Source organism: Cervus canadensis, chromosome 4, assembly GCF_019320065.1.
Source record: "Cervus canadensis isolate Bull #8, Minnesota chromosome 4, ASM1932006v1, whole genome shotgun sequence".
Classification (NCBI taxonomy): domain Eukaryota; kingdom Metazoa; phylum Chordata; class Mammalia; order Artiodactyla; family Cervidae; genus Cervus; species Cervus canadensis.
This window is the reverse complement of record NC_057389.1, coordinates 66,465,891-66,480,207: the sequence shown is the minus strand read 5'-3', so window position 1 is coordinate 66,480,207 and position 14,317 is coordinate 66,465,891. Positions and strand designations below refer to the sequence as shown.

Here is a 14,317-nt window from a genome sequence, read left to right as displayed (position 1 = left end):
ATATGGATTATATATATAAATATCATTCTGAATATATTGAATATATATGTATATACATATACATACATATATATAGTTTTTAAAGGAAGAGAAATTCTGCTCTATGCCACAACAAAGTGAAGCTGACAGATATTAAACTAAGTAAAATAAGCCAGTCATGACAAGCTATACACATGGTTCCACATATATGAATTATCCAGAGTCAGCAAATTCATACAGATGAAAGTGGAATGCTGGTTGCAAGGGACTGGGATGTGGGAGGAATGCAGTGAGTATTTAATGGACACAGAGTTTCGATTGGGTAAGATAAAAATGTTCTGTGTTGTTGTGGGTAATGGTTGCACAATAATGTCAATGTACTTGATACCATTGACCCAAACACTTAAAAATGGATTAGTGACTTTTATACTATGTATATTTACCATTGTAAAAATTTTAAGAATAGAATTTAAATATAACTGAATTATTTCAAATTTGAAACTCCAAATATATTGTGCACAATTTATGGTAGGGTCCTGAACATATGTATAGAAACTGATGTCAAATTTGTGGCTTCTGACTTCTGACAACTTTGCAAAAAATTTTTTTAAAAGGGAGACTTTTTTTTACAAATGTCATTTTTGTTCAGAATGACACAGCATATTAGACTGATTTCACAGTATACAATTTATATTGGTAATTACTGACAAGTTAAAATATAATATTTGACATTAGCAATGAAATTATGATAATTCTTATTATGAATTTTATATAGGGCTGTCCATAACAAAGTTCTGTGAGGGAGTTAATATCATCACTTCTTAAATGTGAAAATATAAGCAAAAAAGGAAGCATGGAATAGCACATTGTATCTGATATATAATTTCATTTATCATGACTGCTAATGGAGCTTTTTTTCCTAATTAATATTGTACTGTTCTACTATTTTGTCATGTGGTATTACTTAAAATAACCTGCATCTGCCAAGAAAACAATGTCAACTGTTGAATATTACCCTTGAATACTAGAAGGTCTAAAACGAAGAAAGCAATGATTTTTAGGTAAAAATAAATCCATATATCATATGCCAATATCAATCTTTATCATATATCAATCTTTCCGAGCATGAGGGTCTTTTCCAATGGACCTTCATCAGTCCTTCCAATGATGCTGAAGCTGAAATTCCAATACTTTGGCCACCTGATGTGAAGAACTAATTCATTGGAAAAGACCCTGATGCTGGGAAACATTGAGGGCAGGAGGAGAAGGGGATGACAGAGGATGAGATGGTTGAATGGAATCACCGACTCGATGGAGATGAGTTTGAGCAAGATCCAGGAGTTGGTGATCGACAAGGAAATCTGGTGTGCTGCAGTCTACTGGGTTGCAAAGAGTCGGACATGACTGAGCGACTGAACTGAAATACATATATCTCGTTTTTTTGCCTTTTATTTTTCTTTGGATCCACTGAAAGAACAATAAATAACTTATTTATACTTAAAAAGTAGTTTGAATATCTTTGATTTAAAACAATTCCCTAAAAAATTGCAATCTAGGCATCAGCATTAAGGACATCATACTTAAGAGAAAAGAGCCAAGAAGAAAAAAAAAATGGCTATGGTTTCATGGTAAGGGTACATGTGACCCTTGAATCTGGGTCACATCCTACATGGAAAATAAGATAAACATTTAAACTTTTATTGACCGTCTCCGCAGGTTGGCACCTGGAATGTCTCATGACATGTTCTAGGATTAAATTGTATTTAATCTTAATCACTATCTCTTTACCTTGACACACTATCACTGACATTATATAAATGACAAAATTGAGATTCAGAGATCTGAAGTGATTTTACCTTAAATGTATATTTGGCCAGGCTGGATTCTCAGATCCATTTCTCATCTATCTATCTGTCGCTCAGTCATGTTTGACTCTTTGTGACCCCATGTACTATAGCCTGCCAGACTTCTCAGTCCATGAAATTTTCCAGACAAGAATACTGGAGTGGGTTGCCATTTCTTACTCCAATCTATCTATCTGTCTATCCATTTATCTATCTATCAAACTAAGAACATCCAGTCCATGGGGTCACAGAGTCAGACACAAATGAATGACTGAACTGAAGTACATCCCTATCTATTTTATCCCTCAAATTTTACATATTTTTAGATAATAAGTATGAAATAAGGCTTGGTTGCTTTTTATTTACAAACACAAAAAATTAAAGGAAAGAAAAAATAGAAATTCTATATACATGGTAGAAGGTCAAGAGTATATGTGATAACTGTCTTGAAACACAAAGTTTTAGTTTACTCATGTTCATATATATTTTCTTTTCTCATACATATCAGCTTTAAGTTATTTTCACGTGATCCCACAACAACTTGGCACATTAAAACTTCTAAATGAAATCCAATTCATATTTTGCTTCCAATATAAAATACTCTTTACCTAGAAGCCTAGAGATTTCATTTGCAAGTGGATATTCCTATTATTTTCACTGTAATTCAGATAATAGATATACATATTCTGTGTGACAAGTAAAACCATTCAAATGATGCACAAGTTTCAAAGTGAATTAGATATGACCATTTCTTAAAGTTAATATACATCAATTCTGTCACAAACCATTTTCCCCCTATGTTTATATTTATAATTGGAAATGAAATACTGAAAAAAGTGTCCTTTTAGTGATTCATGCACTTTATAAAGCATACAGTTTTTAAAACTATACTTTTATTATTAACAAAAATAAGAAGTCTCAATCACGAAAATATAAAGTGAGTTATCCAAGACTGTACAGTGAAATAGTGATCAAATTGGAAAAAGTGGAAGAGAGTCCTCTAGAGTCTATATAACACAGAATTTTCCACCAAAGCACCAATTTTTATACCCTACAATCTCCTTGCTCTTGATCAAAACTTCTCAGTGAAATATCATTCTTGATTACAACATAAAGCTGATGTGCTTTTTTACAGAGGTGCATCAAGAGTGTGGATTTATCTAACAAGCCTATTTAATTACTTTTATTGGATATGTTATAAGACATTTCAGATTAGACTTTCAAAACTCTTGAAAGCTAGGGTCCCCAGCCTCTGGGCTGTGGATCAGTATCTCCTGTCAGATAAGCAGCAGCATTAGATTAGAAAGAGGGTGCACAATAAATGTAATGCACTTGAATCATTCCAAAACCATCAGGCCCTGGTCCACAGAAAAAAATGTCTTTCTCGAAACCAGTGACTGGTGTCAAAAATGTTGGGAACCATTGCTTTAAAACATAAAGACATTCTCTACCAGGTTTCACAGAAATTTAGATTTCTCCCTCTTTTCTCAAGATTTCTAAAATAAACTAAGATGCTGGCCTTTCCCCAAACTGACTTTCCTTACTTATCATGCTTAGAGCTGGAAAACCAGTAAACCAGATTACCAGATTGATTTTATAGGGAGGTATTTGTATGCATTAGGTGTGGAAGACAACTGTAGTCCCTAAAAATTGACGGATCATACATCAGTCTAAATGGTTATAATAAGAATTACTTTGATTACCATCAGTTATTGGGAACCTGTACCATTGTAAAATGGCTTTCACAGGATCAGAAACAAATAACTGGAAAGAGTGTCCTTTGGAGTCTGATACTAGTTAAGTTAGTCACTAAGTTATGTCTGACTCTTGCTACCTCATAGACTGTAGCCTGCAAGACTCCTCTGTCCATGGGATTCTCCAGGCAAGAATACTGGCCAAGTTGCCATTCCTTCTCCAGAGGATCTTCCTGACCCAGGGGTTGAACCCAGTTCTCCTGCATTGCAAGCAGATTCTTTATTGACTGAGCTACAAGAGAAGCCCTTTGGAGTCTAGATAAGCATATTTATATACAGTTTTCTTACATGGAGACCTTCATGAGATTCTACTTTCCTTCAAGTGTTTGTTCAGTAGGCTCTACTACAAAGAGACAAAGAGAACATCACAACTTAAATAGTTAACTGACTTAGGAATTTGATTGGTGGTATTTAATATTCAAGTAAAATTTATTTTCAACTTTTGAAAGCATACAGTTAGAAAACAATATTCTTTATCATATAAAGAGATCTAAAATTTTGTCCTTATATGTTTGCATGTTTCTACTTATTGTTCAGTGAAACTTTAAAATGCTGAATCAAAATTATTAGGTTAATAGCTAATTAACAAACACTTTCAAAGACAAAAGCTAATTAAAAGAATATGTTCTTCAAATTTTATTTTGCAGTAAGAATGTGTTCATTCTGCTTTATTGTGCAAGCACACCAGAGATTTTAGGTTTACAACTAGGTAAAGTTTTAGTTCATCTACTTATAAGAACTGTAAGCTTAAAATATTTAACTATCTGAAACTGTATCTTTTATGTAGAACACATACAATAAAACATAGGATATTACAGGCTATACTTGAGAAAAACATAACATCAGTTAATTAAAATATAAAATATCTCTGAACTGTAGCTGTAAATTTTAGAATGCTTCTTAATATCTTTGCCATGATCATTTATATTCACCACACTTGTCATATGCTACAATTGCATGATTACATAATTTTCAAGTTATTTCTGCATACTACAATGCATTTGGTTCTCACAAAACCACTGTATTTGGTTATTCAGATGTTACAATTTTTTCACTAGGATTTTAATGATATGTACAAGAAATAGAAAACGAATAAAATACAAAAGTTAAAAGCATAAGACATTTAATACATAGTTTATGTCTTAGAATAAAAAAATTTGACAACTATAACTAAATATAGTGTTAGTTACCTGGATTATTTCTAGGGTTTATCATTCAAATTGTATATATATATGTATAGAATGTATAGATAAAAATGATCCATATATGTTCATAGATGAATAACATTAGGCATTATTTCTTAACCTTCATCGTGTATTCCATTTTGTAATGAATGTCTTGTAATCACTCTTCATATATGTATATATATACAGTTATAATAAGTAGAAATAAAAAAGACTGTCTCCTATAATCTTTATTTAGAATTTCAGTCCTTAAGAGTTAGGTTTGTTCTTCAAGTATCACTTGAGCACATTCAAAGCATGTTGCAATAGGATTAGGCCCTATCTCTTCCAAAACCCTCATCTCACTTCCCTTTCAGAAAGTGTATTTCCCATTCAGGTCCAAAACTATTTTATTGTGCATTTCATGCTCTACTATATTTGCTGAACAGTATTTTAAACAGTGCAGTCACTCACTTGACTTTAAGCTCCATTTAAATTTTCTGTTTCTTAAACAACTCTTATATCATTCATTTCCTAAACTGATTACCTGAAAACCTGATTTCAATCCAAACAGCAATCAAAGCTGCCATAAAGCATTAATACAATAGAATCAGTTTATATGTGATTATACAATGTGCTTGCATGAAAGCGTCTCTACTCCTAGGGATTATATTTCATGTTACTTATACTATTTTAAGCGGTATCCTGGTGGCTCAGATGGTAAAGAATCTGCCTGCAATGCAGGAGACCTAGTTCAATCCCTGGGTTGGAAAGATCCCCTGGAGGAGGGATAGGCAACCCACTCCAGTGTTCTTGACTGGAGAATCCCCATGGACATAAGAGCCTGGCAGGCTACAGTCCATGAGGTCACAAACAATCAGATGTGACTGCACAAAACAGTATACTGTTTTAAAGCATTCTCTTCTTGGCTACAATACTTTCCCTGTACAGAGTAGATGCAATGAATCTTTCTTCACTTCATTAATGAATTTTGTTTATCATTCAACTTTCTTGCTTTGTTTTATATATATATATATATCTTATTTCAGTAATGGCCAAATATACCTTCTCATATGTGAAATACAGTTTTAATTCATATAAAATGTATTGTGTATTTTATTATGTAGAATATCATAGTTATTTTCAACTATACTTCACAACACGGTTTAGGTGAGGGTAAGCCCATGTAATAGTCACCATAAATCCAGAACAGTAGTTCATAGGCAATATCAGCAGGTGTCTTTATCAATTTTACTACATCTTACTAACATTTCACAATCTTTCAAATGACATCAATTGCATTATAACTGTATAATAATAAGTTTTTGGTTTAAAAAGAACTTCACACCTTTAAATAAAAGTGAAAAAGCATTTGAGTAGTCAATATATTTTTTCTCTTAATTTTTAAGGATACACATTTTAGTATAAATTATTTATATATATTAATTTAACTTCAGTCAATAAAAGATTTTTTTTTTTTTTTGGAGTTCCCTGGCTAACAGCATCCCTGAATTTTCCTTGTTTAGCATGAAGGGAAGTAGTTAATTCTGAATAAATTCTCTTAAGCCTCTTTTGTGGTGAATAGAAACAAAAACAATTAAGTCTAGTACCTTTTATGGTATCAATGCTTTCAAAACTTACTGGCTTGAGTAGCTGTAAGAAGCACAAACTTCTTCATATAAACAAAGTCATTTTCTGAGTAAGCTTCTATGAAAAATTTCTAAACAAATACACAATTGACATTTTAAATATCTCCATTAAAACTCAGGAGTAACAATGATTTGATTCTAGACCTTCTTTAACTGGAGATTCAAATTAATCTTTTTTTTTTTTTTTTTTTTTTTCAGTTAGAATCTGGAATGTCCATTGAGACTTAGATAATGTAGGGTGAGTCTCTAAGAACCCAAGATGGCCACAAGCCAAGGTTGGTGATAGAGTTCTGATAACTTCTACAGAAGTTTTCTATGGTATGTTTATGGTCAATTCAGTAGGGAAATATAGTTTTTTAAATTTAGTTTGTTCCAAAATTATTATGTCTCTAAACATTTTGGATTATATATTTTTTGTATTGTTTTTCTGTAAATACATAATGATGACATGTTTGCATATGTTATTATTTCCCTGTTCTGTTTATATTGGCCAAAATTTAAGAAATCAAGTAAAATGAGATTAATTCAATAAAAACATATTAGCATATATTCTTAAAATATTACATTTTTGGTGGTTATCTTTATTTTAGATTACATAATTTCACTTTACAATAACCAAGACATGGAAGCAACTTAAATATCAATTGACAGATGCATGGATAAAGAAGATGCAGTGTATATTATATGACAATAAAAAAATAAAATAATGTCATTTACAGCAGCATAGATTGACCTAGAGATTATCACACTAAGTGAAGTAAGTCATTCAGAGAAAGATATCTCTTGTATGTAGAATCTAAAAAAACAAAACAATAGACTCACAGACATAGAAAACAATTGTATTGTTAGCAAAGTATTAAGGCAGAGTGGAGGGATAAATTAGGAGTTAGGGATTAACATATACACACTGCTATATATTAAATATATAGCATTTAATATATGAGCTTCCCTCGTAGCTCAGCCAGTAAAGAATCTGTTTGCAACGCGGGAGACCTGGGTTCAATTCCTGGGTTGGGAAGATCCCCAGGAGAAGGAAATGGCAACCCACTCCAGTATTCCTGTCTGGAGAATCCCATAGACAGAGAGCCTGGCAGACTACAGTCCATGGAGTTGCAAAAGTAGGACACATCTTAGCGACTAAACCAGGACCATGTATTAAATATAGAGCCAACGAAAATCTGCTATATAGCATAGGGAACTATATTCAGTATCTTGTAATAACCTATAGTGTCAAAGAATTTGAAAAAGAATATATACATATGTGTGTGTGTGTGTGTGTGTGTGTGTGTAGATAGATAGGGCTTCCCAGGTGGCACTAGTGGTAAATTATCTGCCTGCCAATGCAGGAGACATAAAAGATGGGATCAATCCCTGGTTTGGGAAGATATCCTGTAGAAGGAAATGGCAACCAACTTTGCCTGGGAAATCCCATGAAGGGAGGAGCCTGGTGGGCTATAGTCCACGGGATCACAAAGTATCAGGCATGACTGAGCATCTGAGAACATATAGATATATGTGTAATTGAATCATTTGTCTGTATGCTTGAAACAATATAACATTGTAAACCACTTATACTTCAATAAAAAAAAAAACTTATTTCCTTTCTTCTGGAAAAACACATTAAACTATAAAATAATTTTTATGTATTAAAATAAATAATGAAAATTTTATTAGTTAGCTGTAATGGTATTTAAAAAATATTCAACAATGTAATTTTATTACAGATTAAAACATAAGCATTATAGTTCTTATAGTTTTCAGTAAGTAAATTAAGTATACTCTTTACTTGGGAAGAGGTAATATAGATTCAGTGTAAATTTTTTAAGTGATTTGGAAAATATTTATTTTTGAATTATGATGTGTCTCAGTGAAGACTTCTTTAATTCATTTTGAATTCATTGGGCTTCATCAATCTTGGCATTCATTTCACCTTCGGTTTTGGTACTTTTGTTGTCACTATTGTCAATATTGCTTTTAATAAGCTTTTTGCTCCCTTTCTCTTCTCCTTCTGGGATACCTGTAATCCATATATTGGTGCTATATGTAATCTCTTACGTGCTATAGGCTTTTTTCACTACTTTTTTATTCTTTGCTGTCCCTCTGACCATTTAATCTCAAATAAATTATCTTTAATCTCACAGATTCTTTCATTTGATTAAGTCAGTTGTTTAGTCTTTATTACTTTTTTTTCAGTTCAGACACTGTATGGTTTTGTTTTAGAATTAGAACTTCTGTTTGCTTCTATTTATGTTTCTACTTTGTTTGAATTTTGCCTTGTTTGAATCTTGCCTTGTTACAAAAATATTTTCCTGATTTTGTTTAGTTGTTTGTATGCTTTAACTTGCTTAAAGAGAAATATTCTGAATTATCTGTCAGGCATTTATGAGATCTCCATTTTTTACAGTCTATTGCTTGTGATTTACTTTGTCATTCAGTAGTGTCATTTTTCTCTGAACCTAATGAAACTTGTAGTCTTGAATTGGTGCTTTTACATTTTAAGCAATCACTCTTTCTATTCTGTACAAACTGAGTTCAAAAGGGAAAACTTTTCCCCAGTAAGCCCAGTCAGGGATTTGGGGCAGGCCATCAGACAGCACCACACACAGGCTTACTTACAGGGTCTAAGGGTGAGTGGGATTATTGTTTGCGTCTAAATTAGAATTGGATACTCACTTGACTTTCATTTCTCCATGGACGAGCTCTGAAGGAGAAAAAAGTGTGTCTCTGCCCTGTGTGTCATGGTATTTAGAAAAAAGTGACTTAGGTAGAGTAAAACTATCCTTCCTACCCTCTTCAATGCATCTTATCTAATTCCTGTGCTCCACCTAAGTACTATAACTTCTCATTTGGAATCCAGAACTCTTATAAATATATGTTTGTGCATGGATGGTTATTTATGTTCATGTTTCATTGAAGGGATTCAGGCTGGAATCTTGTATTCCACCATCTTATGACAGGATAATCACATGTGAACAGGTCAAGATAGCTTTGCGTTCACTGAGAGAAGTACTGGCTGAATCTGTCACAGCCCATAAAGCACCAGGAAACCCAGGAAATAAATTGATTCTGAAATATCCATTTACTCTCAAATAGTGCATGGAAAAAAGGTGAGTATTGAGTGCCATATATCTCTCCAGGAGACACTAGAAAATAACGCATAGTGTGAAACCATGGTTTTTGGTTTATTGGTGGAAAATCAAACAACAATCAAGAAAAAAGAAAGACAATTTTACTTAAGTCAAATTTAACCTGAGGAATAGAAATTCAGAACCTCTGGAAATGTCCCTACTGGTCAAATGTTAGATATGTACTTTTGTATATTCTTGAAGAAAATAATTTATATATTATATTGAAAGAATATAAGTGAAGTCACTCAGTCATGTCCAACTCTTGGCAACCCCATGGACTGTAGCCTACCAGGGTCCTCAGTCCATGGCATTTTCCAGGCAAGAGTACTGGAGTGGGTTGCCATTTCCTTCTCCAGGGGATCTTCCCAACCCAGGGATTGAACCCAGGTCTCCTGCATTGCAGGTAGACGCATTACCATCTGAGCCACCAGGGAAGCCGTCATTATATTGACAGGTTGGCATTGTTCACAAAGTTTCATCAGAGATGTTTTAGTTATGTATGTAGAGAGTGGTGCTTCAGGCCATATGCCATCCTGTATAGGATGAAAATGTAATATCAATGTTAAAAATTACAAGGCTGTAATTTCTTCAGCTGTCTGAAGAAAGGGACCACTTTTTTCAAAGATTGATTGCATTTTCCTGTTTTGAAGAGGTCTGTTTAATGTTCAATGCAGATGCACATTGCACTTTGGGAAAGATCAACCACAAAGGGGGCATGATATTATTTTTTTTTCTTAGTTTGATTGCTCTGCCCTAGAAAAATTTATGATGTTTTCCCTTCACATCTTCCCCCTTTTTGATCATAAATCTTTTGATTAAAAGCATTAAGATATCAAACATGTGGTCCCTCGGTGCCAGAGTGTTTGCTTATCTGTCCTAAATCCATCAATGCCTTTTATACTGGGTATTGTTAGCCCAGTTCTTTCTTGCTCTGAAGTGTATTATGCAGGTATGATGCTAGGCAAGGACTGATAGTGAGTTAAAGTGTCTGACAGAACTCATGCCAATTATGTCTTATATGGTCATTGTTCAAGTCCACTATTTTATATACACCTAGATATAATAGGTAGTTTCAGTTTAAGTGTTATTATTTCTATTATCATAGGGCTTTAGGATTGAGTAAATTATTTAAATATAGTAAATAAGCATAGATGTATATACTGACAGAGAAATGTTTTTGAGATTATATATTTGATCAATCATCTTGACTTTCTGTACGATCACTGTGTTTTTTCTCTGACAATAGACTTAAAGCAAGCAGTGATATATATATATTGAGTAACTTGATAGCTAAGGAAAGAATAATAATACATATTATGAAAATAATAATTGTCTGTATAACAGAGCAGAAAATGTCGCCTAGTCCTGAGGGGAGCCTAATAAACAGATAATTCAAAGAATCAGTCTTTTTCATATCTCATAACTATTTTTCCTTTTGAAAAAACGTTTTGTAGGCTTGTTTCAACTTACCCAGAGCTGCAAATGAAAGTGCAACAACTTGTGTGAACAATAACACACACACCTGTTGCATGGTGAGTAGAAAATATAAGGCAATGACATTATCTAATAATATGTGGGCAAAATGATTAGGGATTTCTGTTGTGCTACAATATTCTTCATGGTTTTTCAACCATTTGACCAATAGTGGTTAATAGAATTTTAAGCATATCCCCACTTTTACCCCTGTGGTAGAAATAAAGCTTTCTAAATGATTTTCCCACCAAGTATCTCGGTATCCTGATAGCATGGATCTCTTGAATCTGTAATAGGGAGAGAAAGGAGGTCCATTTGTCTCTGTGCAAATAAACACAGGGATAACATAAAATTCCAATAAGCACAAACCTTCCACTTGCCAGCTATTAGGACATTTATATGCCCAATCTGGAGAGAGTGAGTCATTTCCAAAATTGCATGTGAGGACAAAAACTGGGGCTCACAGGTGATTCCTCCCAGAGTGCTTTCACTGGGAGTTTTGTTCATTGAGAGCTATGTTAACATGATATTAAAACATAGATCCCTTTTTTGCAGACTTTCCAAAAGCTATCCATGTGAAATTCAATATGGGAGAATTGATGACACAAATTATTTATAGTTTTCTCTTTGAGACATGTGTTAATCAAGTAAAGGGTGGAGTGAGGGGGTCCCAGGCTAAGTCAAGCTGGTTTCTAAGAATGGAGGGTAAAGTCAGACAAGAGATATTATGTTAATATGTTGGAGAATTTGAACAAAGGATATGACCCTTGTTTTCCTTGGCACACCTGAGAGGTAAAGAATATTGCTGCTCTGATAATAGGAGGATAGTGATAACACTTCAACCAGGACTTTCACTTGAGCTGATTGATGTTTATTGAATGCAGTGGGATCTGTTTAGGAAAATTATGAATCCTTAATATGAATTGAAATTTGTTCTTACAAATTAACTTTCTCCAGCCTCTTTCAGTAGAACTATGGGATACAGTGAGTAGAGAATAAAATCTCATCTGAGTTTTATCACCTAATGTGAGAGTTGAAGTGACTGCTTAGGATGTAAATTGAGTATGTGCCAAGTGAGGGGATGGTTGCAAGAAAGTCTTTGATATTTCTAATATCTAGTAATGAGACAAAGCTTTGACCCACTTATTGTATAACTTTACAATTTCCTTGATCTCTGTTGACATCTCCAGGTCCTTATTGTTGAATCCCAAGTATACCAATATTAAATCAATTCCCTAGGGTACACCCTAAAAAGAATATGAATTATTTCCATTCAGCATAGTGTAAGGACTTCAGAATCCCTGGTGAAGTCTCAACTAAATCTCTGAAATATATTTTCCTTATATTGAAGAAAAGAATGTTACTGGCAATTATAGGCCTAGAGTGAAAAGAAAATGAGATCTTCTGACTTTTAATTTGATCTTGTCATTCATAAAACATGTTTTAAGCATATTGAAATATAAATGCAAAATAGTAGAACTCATGCTGAATGACAACTTCAGTTAGTTTTCATTTTTATTATTGCATACAAAAGATCATTTACATGTATACCATATTAATAAAAATTAAAAGCTTTTTGAATTAATAGGGGAAAATGCATAATGAGGAAAAAAGAGAGAGACTGAAAAACATCTATATACATATATATATATACACACACATATAAATAAACATATATAAACATAAACATATAGATATGGATATACAGATATTTGCAAAAAAGATTTGTGTAGACATGAGTGGTTTTCTCCTCTAGGTTAATTTTAGTCCTTGCAAATTTAATGATAAAATAAGATTTTAATAATTGTATGCTGATTAATAATAATAATTAAAATCTTATTTTATCATTAAATTTGCAAGGACTAAAATTAATCCAAAGGAGATTTTAATTGTTGTATGCCAATTAATGGGGCTTCTCTCTGTTGGTAAAGAATTTGCCTGCAATACAGGAGACCTGGGTTCGATTCCTGGGTTGGGAAGATCCTCTGGAGAAGAAAATGACAACCCACTCCAGTATTCTTGCCTGGAGAATCCCATAGACAAAGGAGCCTGACAGGCTACTGTCCGTGGGGTCACAAGAGTCAGACATGACTAAACCACCATGATGATTAATAAATTTGTATTTAACATCTAGGTCTCATGGAAAAACTGTCTTTACATTTTCACAGAACAGGTTCTCTGAATTGCTCTTCTCAAGGCCCCCATCACCTCCTTGTTTCTCATGCTATAGATAACAGGGTTGAGCGTTGGGGTAAGGATAGTATAGAAGACAGCAAGAACCTTGTCCTCTGTTGGACTACGCAGAGATTTTGGACGGAGATAAGTGTAAGCAAATGGTGCAGAGTAGAAAGTTACCACAGTGAGATGGGTGCTACATGTTGAATAGGCTTTCTTCTTCCCTTCTGTTGAGTGCATTCTATATACAGCAAGGAGAACACGGCCATAGGAAAATACAATACAAGTGAAAGGCAACAAAAGAAAGATGGTGGTGCTCACAAATACTGTGTACTCATAGACCCAGGTGTCCATGCAGGCCAGAGTCAACATGGCTGGAACATCACAGAAGAAATGATTGATGGTCCTGGATCGGCAATAAGGGATATGAAGGGCATATATGGTGTGGGCACAGGAGTTGATTGAGCCCAGGAGCCAAGATCCTATTATCATAAACACACATACTCTTCTACTGATTTTGATGGGATAGTGAAGAGGAAAGCAAATCGCCACATAACGATCATAAGCCATAGAAGCCAAGAGCAATCCTTCTGCACCTGCTAAAGTCAAGAAAAAGAAGCTCTGTATCCCACATGCAATGAAGGAGATAGACTTGTTTCCAAATAGAAAATCGTAGGCCATTTTGGGTACAATGTTGGAAATGTAGGTCAGGTCCATGAGGGAGAGCTGACTGAGTAGAAAATACATGGGTTTCTGAAGTTGGGTGTCCAGAAAGATGAGGAGGATCATGGAGAGGTTACCAAATAGAGCCATTAGAAAAAGGAGAACAATGAGACTAAAAAGAAATAGGCCAATTCTTGAAGATGGGAACAACCCCAGTAAGATGAAATAAGTTGATGTTTGATTATAATTTTCCATGTGGCATTAATATAATTTTTCCTAAGGCAGACACAAAAGCAAGAAAGTCAAGTAAGCTATTTTGAAATTGTTGCATGATTAAACTGTACTATTTAACAATTTACAACTCTTAAATGAATAACCGAACCTATTAATTTTGGAAAAGCAAAACTTTTTTGTTTTTTTGATCAAGAGACTAGAACTTGAAAATACAAACATTTTGGCCTATGAGCTTTTGCAGGAAATCTTTAAAAT

The 14,317-nt window shown here is 33.6% G+C and overlaps 1 protein-coding gene across 1 annotated transcript; it reads right to left on the bottom strand.

Annotated features, from left to right (window-relative positions):
- Window positions 1–13,144: 13,144 nt before the first annotated feature.
- On the bottom strand, window positions 13,145–14,083 carry LOC122439248 (olfactory receptor 2L2-like). Its single transcript, XM_043464338.1, has one exon. It carries the CDS (start codon window positions 14,081–14,083, stop codon window positions 13,145–13,147), a length of 939 nt encoding a protein of 312 aa, XP_043320273.1.
- Between the last annotated feature and the right edge of the window lie 234 nt (window positions 14,084–14,317).